Source organism: Lonchura striata, chromosome 1A (genome assembly GCF_050655825.1).
Source record: "Lonchura striata isolate lonStrDom1 chromosome 1A, ASM5065582v1, whole genome shotgun sequence".
NCBI lineage: Eukaryota > Metazoa > Chordata > Aves > Passeriformes > Estrildidae > Lonchura > Lonchura striata.
Window position 1 is genome coordinate 67,220,342 of NC_140741.1, and position 17,772 is coordinate 67,238,113.

General features: G+C 35.4%; 1 protein-coding gene across 8 annotated transcripts in view; it reads right to left on the reverse strand.

Annotated features, from left to right (window-relative positions):
• The window catches only part of PCLO (piccolo presynaptic cytomatrix protein), a 318,666-nt gene that overhangs the window by 131,196 nt on the left and 169,698 nt on the right, over nucleotides 1-17,772 (reverse strand). For all 8 annotated transcript variants that reach the window (XM_021539594.4, XM_085569964.1, XM_021539596.4 and 5 more), the window contains exons 7-8: nucleotides 5,604-7,812; nucleotides 418-554 (exon numbers count right to left, since the gene is read on the reverse strand). In XM_021539594.4, the coding sequence (XP_021395269.3) occupies nucleotides 418-554; nucleotides 5,604-7,812 (2,346 nt within the window). The remainder of the gene's footprint in view (nucleotides 1-417; nucleotides 555-5,603; nucleotides 7,813-17,772) is intronic.

A 17,772-nucleotide genomic window follows, 5' to 3' on the forward strand; every position in this document is an offset into this window, starting at 1 on the left:
TGTTGGGATTATATTTACCAACTGAAAGTGAAAAAAATGTCAATAAGGTAAAATAATTATTTTCCTTCAACTACTAAAAGAAGGGATTTGAATTTGGATGAGGTAAAGCTGGTAAGGGAAAATTAGACTAATTGTTTTTTTTTTTTTTTCTTTTTTTCCTCCTCTAGGCATATTTAAGGTATAGATATTTTCAGTTATATTTAATAAGTCGAAAGACAACCTGAAAAATTAATACTGAATTGTAGAGGAATGTTAATCTAATTTCATCCTCAAAGGCTGATGATGAATCAACAGCACTTCAAGCTGAATGCAGCTGGATTTTGAGTAATCTGGTATTTCCTATGGGAACTGTTGGACAGTCTGATTAAATTATCAATCATTTATAAAACTAGAGGCACATCTTATTTGACAGCTTACTTGATCTTGGTGTTGACTTAGTGGTCGAGAGTGTGACAACTTCTCTGGCAGCCTTCTGTCAAGGATGTGTCCATTCTCCAAACGAGGCTCTCTGGGCTTGTCAAACCAATCTGTTTCTTCCCGACGGAGATGATAGGCTTTGAAAACCAAGGACAGGTCAAATGCTCTGATCCAGTGCTGGGCAAAGGGCAAGAATGTGCATTGTGCATAGCAAACATGCAGAGTGGTTACTAATTGGCCATGCAGCTAAAGCAAAGTTAGAGGTGAGACTTGAGACATTGAACTTGAGCATTATTTAGCTGTGAGACAGCAGAGGGAGAGATTCTGTTTATGTCAGAACCATGGATATTAAATACAGAAAATATCTGCCACGTGCTATAGCCACTTCCTCTTTCTGGCAGCTAAAATATACATTGCAGATTTCACATATCTCTAAAATGTTTGTTGAGAAAAATTTAGTCATATTAGGTATTTTGCAGTAGACTAAGAAAAAAACCCCAAACTCAGAAAGTCCAAAGCAAAACCCAAAATAACCAACCCTCAAAATGCAGTCTCCACTAATACCTAAATTTCTGAACTGAATACTGATCAAAATATTTTGGAAATAATCTAGAACTAGATATAAGAAAGTTACAACCTCTTTATGAAATCAATATCAAACCAAATCATAGAAGATAGGAAACCAACCTATGTAACTGAAATTTTAAGCAGAAATATTACAGCTGCTCTCATTTTTAATTCCATCCCCCGATTTTGCAGTACGAACTTTTATGTATGGATTTCTCTTTCTGCAAAAGTTCTACAAGGCTAATATTACTGTTTGCAACAGTAAATGTATTAGGCATCTTTTGGGGATCAAAAAATGTCATTTCACTGAAATCAGATTTGCAAATGCATATATTTCTGCTCACTGACTATTGGGTCAATTGACATAGGCATCACTCCATTGGCATCAGAATAATGTCCTGTTTTCTTCTATGTTGCTAATGGGTGTAAACCAATGCATTGTTCAGGTAATCCAATGTAGCATGTAAGGCAAGTTTGAATTTATACTTTATTAAGCAAAATAAATTTGGAAATCAAAGGAAGACAATATTTGTTTCAGCAAAGCCACCAGGAATTCCAAACCTTTAAATAAGATCAGTTTTTGCTACAGTAATAAGAGTGAATGCACGACACAGAAAAGAATGTAAAAGGAAAAATGGTAGTGTTAATAATCTTTCCTATTGAGTTGTGAAAGTAAATATTATCTATTTGGTTTAAGAAATTATTTTTTTAAAAATGCTAATGGGAAAAAAGGAAGTTGTGTTTTTTCATTACTATTTTCTTAAAATTTTCCAAAAAGAGGAATAATACATATGCATGATTTCTTTAAAATAATACATTGTATGTGGTAAAACTAACATTCTATATTTTATTAAGCCTTCAAAAAATATTTTAATCTTGCTTCAGTCTCTTCCTTCATGACTGTTCACAAACTTAATCTAACATGAAATGGTTTATTTAATATTATTTAGATAAGCATATATGAATTATCTGAAACATTATTAGAGGTTGATGCTTATCTCACTACTGATTAGTTATTAGCTGCTATCAATAAACTATTATGATCTAGCATGCAAAAATTTCATGCTTTACACATTTATGCCAGTTGATCAGTACCTGCACAAAGCAGTCTCATTCATAACTCATCTTGACAGAACTTCTTTCTGGAGCTTGCATGAAGAACCTAAATACATAATCCTGACCCCAGATCCTAATGTTATGACAATCTGTGTCATCATCTGAGCAGAAGAAAGAATTATTTTTTTCCTCCTGCCTCAGATGAAATAACATTTCCTGGATTACTACTCTTGAAAATGTAGAGTTCCATACTGCAGTTCTGACCAGCCTACATTTTTTTTTTATCAAACTGTGATGGATGTATGTATTTTATTGAAATTTAAGAAGTTATAAATATATGTGTATTCAGACACACACACACACTCCACACTCACATGGACATACACACCCCATTGGTTTTGACTTGCACAGCTGGGATTTGTCACAGCTGGAAACCTGAAAACAGCCAAGATGAACAACTGACAATCTCAGAGAAGTCATCCTTTTATTCTAAGGCTAACAGAATGCAGCCAGATGATTCCACCCAAACAGATTAACCAGGTGAGATTGAACTCCAGGCTGTGGGTTCCAAGAAACTCAATCAGAGAAGTAACAGTGATCACTCTAGATTCCACAGATGAAAAAATACAAGGAATAGACTGTGTTAATATCTTGATATCTCAATTTTAGACTTCTAAACTCTGCTGAAGAATTTAAAAATTAACATATAAAAGAAAAAAAATTACTTGAGGTGAGAAAAGGTACATTTTTATACCTTTTGAACAGAAAGAGTTATTTATATTCATAAAATTGAGTACTAACTTCAATGTTCTTGAAAATTTGTATCTTCAGCCTACTTAACAATATGTAGAAAGTGGTAGCTGTGGGTTTGACAGAGATTTGTTTGCTGGATCAGAGTTTTCATGGTACTGGGAACTCTGAGAAAATTCCAGGTGTTTCAGGATCTCAAAATGCTGTTTATATTCAATGGGCAGCTCTGGATGTTGTGCTCTTTCGACACTAAGGATACTTTTTTAACCTGTTTGAAGTTTGGAATCCCAGTGTAAGCACTACTTATTACCTGAAACATGGTTTTAAGATTTCTTACAGTATGTACTTAGTGAAAAAGAGAAGGTTTGGATGCAAAGTTTTATTTGCATTCTCTTCTAGTATTTGTTATGGGATGTCAATTTATAAAAAATGAACAGAAAGTCATGCACATCTCTGAATTCAAACCAAAGAAAAACAATTCAAATTTGAGATTTTAAATTAATTTTTAAAAGTCTTTTAAGATGATAAATCAAGGTGTAGCACAAGAAGATTTTTCCTAAGACAGTGCTTAAGACTGATTTCTTTAAATGAAATCTCGTCAAGACCACACAGCAGTTGCTTAAAATAAAGAGAAGCTGCAAAGCAAATTATTCTAAAAAGTTGGTTGAAACGAGCCAGAATAGCTGTCCACTGTCAGTGCATCAGATCACTACAGAGAAAGTGCAGTCCCTAAAAAAAAAGGCCATGACTTTCTGTAGAAATGTAATTGCTTATCTTTGGGCATAATCTTTACCAAATTTTTAAAATTATTTTCAATAGAGATTACTTGCTATTAGACTGCATATTTGAAAATAATGTCATTAAGTGTTTTGGTTTCCCAAGAAATAGGCCATTTGTGAAGACAAAATTTGATAGAAATTAGAAAAAGACTGCTGAAAGTGGAAGCCCTGAGTGACATATCACTCTGATACAGATTATGTCAATTGAATTTGAATACCACGGGAAAGGGTCTAACTAATCAGAGACCGATTTAAAACTGAAACATGTTCAACTTGAAGTGTTACATGTATGTCTTGTACAAATATATATGAGAACTATAATGCACTGTAGGGCAGATATGTAATTCCTTATGACCTGTTCATATGTGGTAGAATAGCACGAAATTGGATCTTTATGGTTCAGGTTGGTTCTCCTTAGTTTTCAGAAGGAAAAGTCTTGTATCTTTCACAATGTGACTCTAGAATGACCTGTAAAAGTCACAAGCTGAGAGGAGACAAGGTAGCATCTGCTTATTTAGGAAGAATGATATGAGCTTCAACTCAAGGGGTTCCTCTCAACTGCTTTCAGATTTAATTATACGACTCTGTGTGCTAAGAATTGGAAGACAATAAAAACAGTTAAACTTCTGATAAATACCAAAAAAAGCTGATGACCCTGATTCTTTCCTGAAACACAGAGTTCATGAAGGGGTTATAAATATCTAAGAAATATGAAGATAAACTTACAGAACAAACCCTTTAGTATGAAGTATGAGAAAGGTGAATAGATAATTTTTTCTGATGCTTATGAAAGATTCAGCATGTGTAAAAAACCAATAATGCAATAATGAACAGAGGTTAGTAGAAATGTGAAAAATAAACCATACTACTTCATAATCATGCAAATATGTCTTTTGAGACAATCATTGCCATTTACAGACAATAGAGCGCATGCAAAGTCTCTTTTATTGTGCAGTAAATACACATAAGAAAAAGTTAATGGAGCGCATACAATTTTGAACATATTCATTTCATTTGCCTTCAAACTGTCTTTATGATTTTTAAACAATTTAGAATATATTAAGTCTGAACTGACTCAAACAAAACTGATACATAATTTGCAATTATTAACTCAACATCAGCTTTAACATCCTGCTGTACTTATTCAGAAGCAGTATTTTTAATTGCACTATTTATAATACATCAGAAAGGTTCCTTTCATTAACTTAAGTGAGATTAACTCTTGTGCTTATTTGGCAGATGTGTATGGGGTGCATATAAAACCAACTACGCTGCAGAACCCATCAACAGAAGTAAAATACTTTATGTAAGTTTATTGAAGTATGAGATTGTCTTGCAGTATTCAAATGACAGATTATCTTACATAATCACAATTCTGAATGCACAGAAGTCCACATGACAGGACACTTTCAACAAACCATATGTAGAATGTTATTTTGCTGTTAAGCTCTATATGGTTCTAACATATAATATGTACTTAATGAATAGACTATTTCTATATAAACACAGATCTAAATTGGTGCATCGGGAGATGGAATTATAATTTTTTGAGTTCTATCATGAAATTTCATGCACATAAAATTACTGGAGTTTTTTGGAGATTTGGGAGATTATTTCCAAATCCCAACAAAAACTATTGCAAATAAGTTCAATGATTCACAGTCACTGGAGAGAGCTGCACATAAAGACTGATGGCAGAGTCTGTTTTGTACATGGAATGTTCTACACAGTATCATTGAAAAGTAGACATAAACAAATGAAAAGGAAAATGCACAAGCAAACCAAAAGGTAAGCAAATCAACAACAATACAGTAGCATGCAATAGTAGCTTAACACCATTCAGAAACTGTTAGGGTAAAATAAAAAATATCAAATACGACAAAACAAATCAACCCCCAGAAATGTAGATACACAGAAGATGCACCAAGGAACAGAAAAAGAACAAGTCTTTGAAGTGTAACAAAAATCAGACACATGCATAGAAATGAGGATTTGTGTTGTGATAGTAAGATACCAGTCTGAGGCCTAGTTTACCTTCACTGTCTGACATGGCATGCTGGAAGTCATCCATGATGAAGGCTATATCTCGATCATAGCCTCGAGTCCGTGACTCCTCCCTCATATGCTGCTGGACCTCGGGTAATGAATGACTCGATCCAAACTGGTCCCTGGTATCTGCAGATATTGGTGGTAAGGGTCCAGCTGCAGCTCTTGCCATTCCCATTGGCTGTCCAACAGGACTTAGTGGGCTCTCCTCCTCTGAGTTCTGTGCTACTATTGGGATTCTTCCCCTGCTTTGGCTAATAGGTAGACTGGTGGGTTTAGTTCTTCCAGAAGGTGCTGCATGACTAAAGGAAACATCTAAAGGTTCAGCTTCTTGGGCTTTCAGTCTTAAAGAAGAACTGGAAGAATCCCTTTTCAATGACAAATCGAGCCCATACACTGAGGAGGGCCTAGATGAGGGTCTAGATCTACTACCACTGCTGTAAGACTTGTCTGCTTCATCTTGTAGTGCGGATCTCATTGTTGGACCTAGTGCAGTGCCAAGGCCTGCTCCAATGGATGACGTCAGTGGTGGCCCCATGTACTTCTGTTGGTCACTAATGTTTTTTCTAAGGCCATAAGTGATATCATCCTGAAGAAGCCTTGCCCTAGTAGTAATTCCCCCAAGTGTTGAAGTGCTAGAAGTCATATAGCTTGAATAGTCGGGCTCAAGGTCTCTGCTTTCTTGGATAGGTGAAAACTTAGTTAGTTTGGGGTCTATCAAGGTTTTCTTGTGTTTTGACTGCTTCTGGTAAAGGAGGGCTGCTGGGAGCTGCTTAGCAGCCTGTTTCTCAAGAGTAAGCCTACCTATGCTGTATTTCTCAGATTTTGGAAAATGCCTGTAGCTGCCCTCTCCATGGTAATACTGTGACAGGCCAGCCAGATGATCGAGACTTTCTGCACCTCTACGGAACTCTTGCTTTATCTGGTGTTTCAGAAGTTTGAGTTCATAAGGGTCCTCCATTGGATCTTCATCAGCTTTAACATAGGAATGTAACCTAGAGGAAGTCTGCAGTGGTGCTAGGAAGTCTGACACTTCTTGTGCTCTCCTGGCCTCAGTTGTGCGAAGAAGTCGATCTGTTTTGGTCAGATCTTTCTCATGGAGGCTAAAACTGGAACCAAGAGCTCCTGTTCCTTTAGTAAGTTCTCCTATATCATCAATCAGCACATAATTTCGGGGTGTATGGTGGTGGTCTATATCTGCATAGAATGAATCTGCAGATATGCTTGATATAGGGCTGCTTGCTATGCTGTTTCTCTCATCTAGTCCTATCCTTAAATCCAAGGTAGAGTATTTACTGCCCAGCTGGGAAACTGCATAACTATTGTCAGTTGAAACTGGTGCTATCATGAGAGGCTGATTGCGAATTACATCATAGTTTGTTGTTATCTTAGGCTCCATATATAATGTGGTCTGTCTTGGCTTTGGCTGTATCACCATCATCTGTGATGGCAATTGATAAGATGGCTGTTGAGATGGTGGAGGTTGAGCCTGTGGGGTAAAGGACATAGTAGCTCCTGTTTGGAATGCTGTCTGGGTCTGATAGGGTGAAACCTGCTGGTGATACAAAGGCTGCTGCTGTTGGTAATGTGATTGCTGTGTGAACTGAGTTGGTGCTTGAGTTGGCAGGGCAGGAGATGAATACTGATATTGAGCATATGGGCTTGTAGCAGGGGCAAACTGTGTTTCTGGCTGGGTTTGTGGTGGCATAAATTGGTTAAATTCTGTCTGGGGTGCAGTACGTGGTCTTTCCAAGCCATGCTGAGTTTCTATTCTTGTTGACCTGGTGTTATTAACTTCGCTGTCTGACATGTAATCACGTTCTTCTGCTACTCCTTGGAGATAAGCACGCTCTCTCTTTTCTCTTTCTTTTAGTAGGGCTTCTTTCCTCCTATTAATGCCCATTTCCAAGTATCTCAACTTGGCATCTATTTCTTTTTCCTCCTCATCTAGCTCTGCTTGCTTCTTCCTAAGCTTGGCTGATTCACGTTCAACCAGATCCAATTCCCTGTCTATATCCTGAAGAATTTTGGCTCTGGCCATAGTGGTGGTCCTACAAATCCTTCTCCGTGAAACTGATCCCACAGAAGTATATGGGGACTGAGTTCCTGATGTTGCTTCCTCTGGAGGTGGATTGGGCAGAGTCCTCTTCACCTTCTTTTGAGTGCTGGATGGAGTCATACTTGAAGAACCTTTTGACTGAAATAGAAGAAACAAGACTGAATCACTATTCTGAAGGGAAATTAATCACAAGTTATTTAAATTTTTTCAGGGTATGGCTTTTTAACTTAACCACATACTTTCCTTAAGACAGAGTAGATTTTGTATCTGTGATTAAGCAGCAGAAAATAGAAAAGAAAATGGCTATCAGTCTCCTAAAGATGAGCGATCTAATGCAAAAATAAGGGTGACACTCACTAGGACTTTGTTTAGCCTAAGATTTAAAAATCTACCTTATATTCATAAAGTTGAATCAATAGTGATTTAAAAGTTTTTTTTCTTTTTTTTTTCTTTAATTTCTGAAAATTAAAATTTAATTTTAATTTATGGTTATACATATTCAATGCATATGTGTGTGGGAGGGAAATATATATACATATACACCTCCTTTTTACATAACATTTAATTTAATAAAAATATTTATAAGTGTACTTATATAAACATTAATAATTAAATTTATATATAATCTGTATGGTCAAATAGATGACTGTGAGCCAGACAATGAATGTATAGCCATAAGCTATAACTTGTACTGAAATCCCAACAACAAAGCAAAACTTTCTAGTGAAAAGACAGGTAGTTCTTACATGATCTTGTAATATTTTGCCTCATATCTGATTATATATATAAGGATATATATATAATTTTCTTTTTCTTTTTCAGGGGATTTTCTTGTCCCTTACAAAACTGGTAAAAGTTTTCTTCAGTTCACTGAAGACTTTCATAAATGAAATTTGTTCCAGTTTAAAACTTAAAAAAAAATAAGAAGTATAAAATTATAGCAATTTAATTCCATCCAGATGTCCAGACTTCCCCACAGAAGAAGAGTGATTAATCCTGATTTAGAAGTATCTACCTTAGGCTGATAATTAATTTTTTTTGAGGTGCCAATCTCTCTTCATCAGCTAGGGAAGTAGGCAATGCAACTGGTTAGATGCAATTCAATTTGCATCCTAAATCAGAAATGTTTATGAATTTTTTATTTTTTTTCTTTAGTTTTAAAGTTTAGGTTCCCATGCAATGTATACACCTGAATGATTTTAAAATCCTATCTCCCTAAAAGCTTCTTACAAATCTTGCCTTAGCAAAGGAAAAGAGGTTGATCTACACATGCACACTGAAACAAAAGGAAAATGAGCTCAGACATTACAGAATGTAGACATGTTATTATCAACATACGGAAATATTTTAGCCCAATTTAATCAGAGAAGAATAAAACCAATATTGATCACATAAACTCTCCTGCCTCTGCAGACAAGGACAGCATTTCTGCCAGGATTAACTGCTTTTAATTAAAAATGGCATTTCTTTTGAAATAAATGCTACTTCATTCAGATAAGATAGAAATAATATTAATTCTAAGTAGAAGTTTATAAATCAGTATATTCTCAGTTTATTTTAATATGGCATCAACAAACTGTACAAGTTTTGAGGAAGTATTGACAATTTCTTTTTGCTGGTCCTCTGTTACCTAGCTTTAAAACATTATAATAATCAACACATCGCTTGCCACAGACCTTTAAGGAAACATTCACCACCTTTTCAAGTGCCATTTAAGCTCTTTTATTCTCTTCATCTAAATTCCATCAACTTTTGCACATTTCAGATTTCAATAAAAGCAATTTAATCTTTTCAGCTTCCTGTGGCCATTTCACAAACCCATGTTGTGCCAACAAATCAGAGGAGCTAATTTTTTCTTGCTCAGTGTGCACTTATAAGCAAAGACAAATTAATCATCTACAGTAGGTCTAGTTGGCTAATGTTTTATATTGCAAAATCAGTGTAATACCACTGTTAGTTTCCCCCCTGAACTGAAATAAGGATCACAGATGGTGAAGCAGTCACAGATGGTCACTGGTATTGGGAAGCACTATTAATAAAATAGTCATTAAAAGGTCTACAATACTTTATAGAATTAATAATTTCAGATAATAGTTAAGTTGCTGATGCATAAATCTCAATGTCTATGTGGTTTATGTGTCTCAGTGTACTATGAGTTTTAACAAAAAAAAGAATCTGGTTTTAGATATCTCTGTATAGGAATAAACTTAGACTAACAGATATTATAGGAAGATGTTACACTTGATTTTGACAACGTATTGATAACCTCTAGTTTTTAGCTACTATTCTCACAAAAGGAAGACTTAATTACTTTTACTTGAGATTTATACTGGGACAAGAAAAAGATAATTAGTGCAGCGATAAACTGTGTGCATTTTTCTTGTTCCTGGATATTTTCATTATCACTTATGTCAGCATGCTCCCTGGGAACTGTCTTAGTAGATTGAAGGGAAGTTCAACTGCAATATTTTGACAGACAACTTTAACATGGCTGTTATTAGTTTTTGCATTTCTACTGACTTTGTTGAATGGGGAATGTGTGGGGAAGAAAAAGGCTAGGGCTGACCTAGTCAAATTCTAATGTCTTTATCAAAAATAATTGTGAGTGGAAAGGAGTAATTGTGTTGTCTATTCCTATCACTGTATTTCTGGTCATTGTCTCACATTTATAATGTATGCTCACTTTACATTTGAAGTACCCAAAGGAAAGATGGAGCAGAAATCTTCATGAGACCACTCTCGAGCCACATACACCTATCAAATACAAGCAGGCATTTTTAGGCCTTACAATCACTGGTTAAAGGTTAAGTTAGATGTCAGATGGATGGCCTTAGAAGATTTCTCACTGAATAAACAATGACGTTTTCTACTATATTTTTCCATGTTTTCCATCTTAATTCTAGTCAGTTCACTTCTAGCTAACTATTAGCACCCTCCCTAATTTTTTTAAAAAAAAATTTGTTTAGCAAATCATCACTCTAAATGTTGAGTGTAACTTCCAAAAACTAAAAGTAAATTATTCTGGTTTTTTGTTTTACCATGATGCTCATATAAATGTTATTTCCTTATTTCTAACTCTTGTATAATTTTACACTAGTCTGGAATATCCCTTCAGGATGGACTTAATGGTAATCAGATATGCTTCTGAGGCAAAGCTGGCCTTGTTAAAATAAGGCCTAGGCTCATGTTTGATGTAAAGCTACAGAGAAGTTCTCCACAATACTACGAACTAAAGAACTGAGGAACAAATTATCTTTCCCTTCTAACTCCATTCCTCAAGCCTAAAAAAGTTTTGAAATAAACACAGGAGAAAATCTTCTCAGTCTTGCAGTTAAGTGACAAGATAACATCACAGTAAGGAAGCCAAAAGACTGAGCTGAAGGTTGCATGCAAACAGATTTAGCAAAATCTTGCTTTTCTGCCTTGCCAATACACATTAGTCTTGACGTGAGTTATTGTCCGAGTAGGAATTGATAGAGGTCATCTGGACAAAGGCTTGTGAACTCTGTGAAATTGCCTGGTGACTTTGGAATAACTCTTTTGCAATCACCATCCTGTTCCTTGTGAATCTTCCTAAAAATACATTTTTCTACCTATTTTTTGTCTCTTTTAATTTGATGTAATTGTTGACAAAGTCAGCAAGACTTTGACCCATTTCAAGAATCAGTCACTTACTAGGAAATACTAATATGATCTGCTGCTTTTTATGTTTTAAAGAGAGAGTTTACTTTGGGGGATTGAATGGCTCAGGATACCCGTGATGAATTTCTATCTCTAAACACTGTGTTTGATTCTAGCTACTCAATCTTTCTTGTCCTCTTCTCAAATGAGTTTTTGAACAAGATATGCTGTTCTCCATTCAAGTAGCCATATTTGGATATTAGTTTCATTTACACAGAAGCTCAGCTTTAACACTTGAGCATACAATTATTGCATACTTCTTGCATGTTTTGAATTTTACTAGTAAATATGTAATCCTTATTATTCATTCCTTTTTTAAAATTTTCTGTGATCACAACACAAACTTCATCATCTTCTTTGGCCCCCTTTGGAGCTGGCAAAAGAGACCTGCTCTTATATATATATATATATATATATATATATATATATATATATATATGTTGTAAGTAGGGAAAAATCCTGAAATTAATGTATACAATATGTATACATTATATATATACATATATATATTCTGTATATTTGCAGAAGCCAATTAAGTTGTGATGACAGCAGCTTATTAATTTGTCATCACCAGGCTATACAATAGACACAGGGATGTCAGACTACTACAACCTGTACTGCTGTGAAAAGCAAAGGTAAAGTGGATTACAGATGAGGCTTCTCCTCTGCCACAATCCCCAGAAGACTCAACAGCATGGTGAAAATCCTGTTCCATACTGCAGAAGAACAAAAACTCACTTTCCTCAGGGAGAGATTCCCTGAAACATATGACACTAATTTGCAGCAAACTTGAAATGTCAGCAGAAAGTGGGCTGTATTCTGGTTTTTCCTGCTACCAGAAAAACAATGAAAATAGTAATTTTTGTCTTCAAACAAGGACCATGCAATCAATAAACTGTCACAGAAAACTTATGACCAGAATCAGGTTGAGAGATAGATGCTGATGTGTTAATGAAATTACTGGAAATAAACTCTTTTCACCAGATAAGATGTCAGGTAGTGGAAGGATAGAAATTACTCTCCTATTCAGAAAAAAAATCACCTAGGGTTGGGACCAATGCAGATTGTTAAGGTGAAGCCTGTGCTGTAGTTCACTTTCCAAATCTTACATCTCGGATTTCTTATGTAACAAAAAAACCTTCCTGAATGCAACCCCTCCAAAGCCCCAAAATGCACAGTTATAATTGCAATTGTAAGACAGCTATTCTACTTATAAAGAGTTGGAATGTGTTACTCAGGATTACAGCATGTGCTCCTCATTGTTAGAAATGTATCAGAAGAATCAGAAATTTTGGCAATTCATTATTTTAAACATGTAATTTACTACAAAGAATCCATGAAAATCTGTTATCGTTCATTAAGGATTTCTTAGTAATTTAACAGTATCTTTAAAATTGCTTGCAAATGAGACCCAGATCCTACAGATATTAACACTAGGATTAGATTACTTCATTGTAAGTACGGACTCCTTGACTACATCTTCCTATAGGTGCAGAGGTCCTGAACAAATGTTTTGTAACTTGTCCTGTGTAAAGAAACTTTCTCGTGTAGGTTTCTATGGACACTTCTGGACTTAATACCTATTATGTGGTAACTGCTGATGAGAAGTTGATCCCTGGTTAACAAATGTTAGAGCACAAATATAGAGAAGGTTCTCTCCACTGGCTAAGGCTGACACAGGGACACTTCTATAGCATGAAGAACCATAGAAGGTGGGAACCCTCCAATGAAGCCATCAGGTTAAGGGAAGCAGATGAGATGTCTATGGTAAGGTAAATATACAGAATCATGCAGTTAATAAAATTTGGTCTTGTCAGCAATGCTGAGAATGGAGTACATGCTCCGAACAAATTCTAACCCATAGTAAAACCTTATCATACAACCAGTACTGCCTTGGCTTGTGTGCCATTGCTGGCAAGGGTAGTTGAAGATTAATTTGATGAGCTGAATTTGGCCTTGTATCAGGAAGTGAAATACCCTGCTTCATGAGTAATATACTAGAGCTTTCCTTCAATGTAACTCTTGTCCTTTTTTTTTCTGCAAAGATGTTGCTCTGGGGACTGAGCAGTCAGGCAGAAAACTAGTTTCAAAATCACTACACAGCAGCACTGAGATGCCAGTCAGTCTTTCTCTCTTTTTTTTTTTTCCACTCCTTTGGAGGCCCCTAAAGATAAATTTCTTTTCCATTAACACCAATATGCAATTTTTAGAAATAGTCTATTCCAAAACAATAAGAATTTTTCAGATTTTTTTGCTTTCCTTCATGTCAGTCAGAGTTATTCATTCCTCAGATAAACACTTTTGTACTTTTCATTCCTTTACTCCTTCATTTTCTCTGTGAAATTGTTTGAAATTGCCATTTTCACTTCAAATGCAAGAGAGACAACAAAGTACACAGCTGATGTGACGTGAGATACCAACTTCTATCCTCAGTTAAACACATAAAAGCCCATATGCTTCTTTTGATCATGAGGGGAGAAGGGAAAAATTCAAAAGGAATTTGATATGCAAACTACAGGCAGATGTGGCCCTTACACTGTGATTTTCAAAGGGATCTAAGTCTACATTTCATCTACTTTATGAGAGCAGATGTAATAGCTGTTTCTAGTTGTTTGCACAGAAGTCAGTTTTACACAGACTAACTGATTTGGTATTCATTTGCAACAGGACTGACAAATTTGCCTATAAAGGGTAATGGGGCAATTCCCTTCTCAATTTTTAAAAATTAGAAGTAGCAGTTTAAATCAGCAGTAATACATCACTGAAAAATATGTTCATAAGAAAAAATGAAATCCATTGTTTTGAAACTTTGATTTAAATAGTGTAATTGAAACAACCTTCCATGTATGTTCATTGAAAGGATTTTAGACAACATACACATTATTCACAAGCTTACATTTTACTTCCCTTATCTTACCTCTACAGATCATATCTATACTGTTTGCTTTATTGGCCACTGAAAACAGTCCTTTTCCCCAATTGCCTAAGTACAATTTACTACTTTTTGTAATTTTTTTTCTTTCATAGTTTAACCCTTCTATAAAAGGGAAACATTTTCAGTTAACTTACAGTAACATTACCTTCAAAACTCATTATTTTCTTTTTATTCCTAATTTCCCCCTCTTTGCTAATTTCCCCCTATCCTTTGCTATTTATCTTTGCAACCATATCACTTGTCTTTGCAAGGTGTACTGGGATAGCAGTTTATGTGAGAGATTCACTGTTTAATTATATTAAATATTTACAGAATTACAGGTATCTCAGTTATTTTGCAATGGAGAAAAACCTCTGGCAGATTGATTCGGACAATGGGCATCTCTCAAGCCAATAGAAAGAGTCAAATTGTCAGAGTTGAGTACTACTTCTGCATTGGAATCTCTTTACCAAATGGGCTCAATGTTTTCCCCATTATTCAATCTCTGAGAAAGAAGAGAAGGAAAAATAAGAAAAAGGAAGGGAAAGGGGGAAAGGAGATGAGAAGGGGAAAAGCCTGTCCTCCAACCAGAGGAACATGGTCAGAATTTCTCTTCTGAATGACAAATACAGATTTCATGCTTTGCTATGAAAGCCTTGAAAACATTGCAGGAAATATACAGCTGCTATTTAGGCAATACCTATTGATGCTTCCTAAATGCTTGTTTTATATGCTTTGTACTAAGATATGTTAAATATTCTCAAGTATTTTATTTATATATCAGTAAACTAAAAACTATTGAGAGACTTCACAGAAAGAAAATACTATTCTACTCTTGTTGCACTGTTTTCAGTAGACTCCATTTCATACTCTGAGAGCTAGGTACTACAGCCCTACTCCAGGGCCAAAGACTGATAAAGAATTTAAACCAGTCCCTTTTTCTGTGAATTAAAATCTTTCCTCACTTGCTAATTACTTTTAAGAAGGTATCCATTTATTTTTTTTTTTAAATAAAAAAGGAACAAAATTAATGGCTTTTTTGGATTTTTCTATACATCATCTTCCACATGACTCAGGAAGGTTTCTAAAGAGGAGAATTGCTAAGTATATTTTACTTTGACAACCCAAAAGATTATGATATAAATGACAAAACAGAGGACAAAGAGTCCATGTAGGAGTCTATGTATTGAATAACAATAACTTGAACAAGAGGAAGATTCACTATATGGAGAAATAAAAATGGCAAAACTAGAACTCCTTTGAGGTAGATGCTTAACAAGATTAAGTCAAAGCCTGTAGATTCATGGTGACTATGTACTATAACATTGTATATTACACTACAACATAATTAGTGTTTCTTAATCATTCATCACTTCTTTTTCTGCCTTCTGGTGTTTCACTGACAGTTTAAAAAGAATTGTACATAATTCAGAACTGAAAATACTCTGAACTTCTCTGCCAAAAAGTTATAAAAAGTTATCAAAATTTCTATGATGTGGATGGACAATCTGATGCCTGTGGTAGATTAAGATACAGATATTGTTTGCACATGATGAGCCCTGTCTCCAACACAACCCATTTTTGGATTTAACTGATAACAAAGAACCGTACCTTAGTAATGTGCTTCAATACAGAGGCAATGAGATTCTGCCACTGGTAATTTAAACAAAATACATTAAAGGATATTGTACCAAAATATTAACTGTTAGCTCTGGAATTTGTTGATTGCAAAGCTAGTTGTGGCAATAGAGAAAGACATCAGTCAACTTTATCTTCAAATAACAAAATCCTTGGAATAAATCTTTCTGCATGTAATGAAATAGCCTTAGCATGGGCTCATTCACTAATAGAAATCAATAATACACCATTTCCTATCATGTAACAAATCATCATGTGTCATACCCCTCAGTCCGCATAATACATTTTATTTAAAACTCAGATCTCATCTATGGAAAATTATAAAGAATATTTTCCCAGTAAATGAGAATATACTTTAATTTCTTTTCCTTTTCAATCTAGCTGAGAATCCTGGCCAGAAAATACTCATGAGAAAAATTCAGAACAGTTTATACTTATCAGTATGATATCCATATGCTGAATTAGCACCATCTGTTTTCAACAGCTATCAGGCTACTTTGCAAATTTTTAGTGACAATTAAAAAACCCCCAAAAAAACCTAAAAAATACTGAAACAATCAAAACTCCCCCTTTATCTTTGAAAGAATAGAAATATCAATCTTGTTGCATAGGGAATGGAAAAAAAAAACCCAAAAACAAAACCATGCAAAAATGGTGTGAGAAAATCTTGGCTTTTTCTGCCTCTCCTTCACTACAGACTTCCTCCACAGGATGGGAGCTGACGAGACACCACATGCTGTGCCACAGCCCTTGTTTGTTCACAAGAGTGAGGATTCATCTGCCCAAGCACAGGCATCATGTGCAGAGTTAATCTGAGCTAGTCCTCCAGACGACTGAACTGCAAGAAGGTGCCATTTTTCTTCAGCTCACCCTATAATCACACCTGTTTCTCCTGACAACTGTGGAAACACCCACATGTAACACAGATTCCACCAGTAAATGTCTCAGGACAAGAGGTCATTCCCACTCACTACAACCAGAGCAGTTTCAATTCCTGCTTTTGGCTACTCATGTAGTATCTGCCTGAAGCAGAGTTTTAATCCTTTTGTTCTTTTTCAGGAATCTCACCACCTTTTCAACTCTTCAAAAATTACACCTCTCCTCAGCAATCAAAGGTTCTGGGTTTGGCTCAGTTTGATCATTCAGGCAATATTTACTTTATTCTGTACTCATGATGCTTTACTTCCCCTGTCTAAGATTAAAGGTGGCAGAGTAAGCAAGAGCCCTGATTAACCACTTTCTCTAAAATGTGGTTCATGCTGGGGAACAATGGCCATGTAGCTGCTGCTGTAAGGCACAGATTAGACAAACTCACCAAGTGCCCACCTGCCTAATTCAGGCCTTTCTACAGCCATCACAGCAAAGCCTCTTTTGTCCTTTCTGCTCAGCCCTGGCTTCATGGCTGAAGTATGGCTTCATCCATACTGCTGTGCACCTGCAGAATGGGCTGCATCAAATTCCCCCTCCTCTTTCCAAAACTGCCTTAAAATTACCAATACAACACAGTCTGTTAGTGGAAAGCGTATTTTTTAGCTCTGGTATTATATACCATGGTCACAATATTGCACACTGTTAGAACAGTAGAATAGAATAGGAATAGGAATAGGAATAGGAATAGGAATAGGAATAGAATAGAATAGAATAGAATAGAATAGAATAGAATAGAATAGAATAGAATAGAATAGAATAGAATAGTTGGGAAACTCTCCTTGATTGCTGATACTTCTCTTCCAGGCTTCAATCCACCCTAAGAACTCACCAGCTATCAGGTCTTGCAGTAGACTCTGAATAAGCCCCTCTACCTCAGTGGGAAAAGTTGATTTCTCCTTCAGTTCATATTGCAAGTATTTTTCTCTCACTTTGCA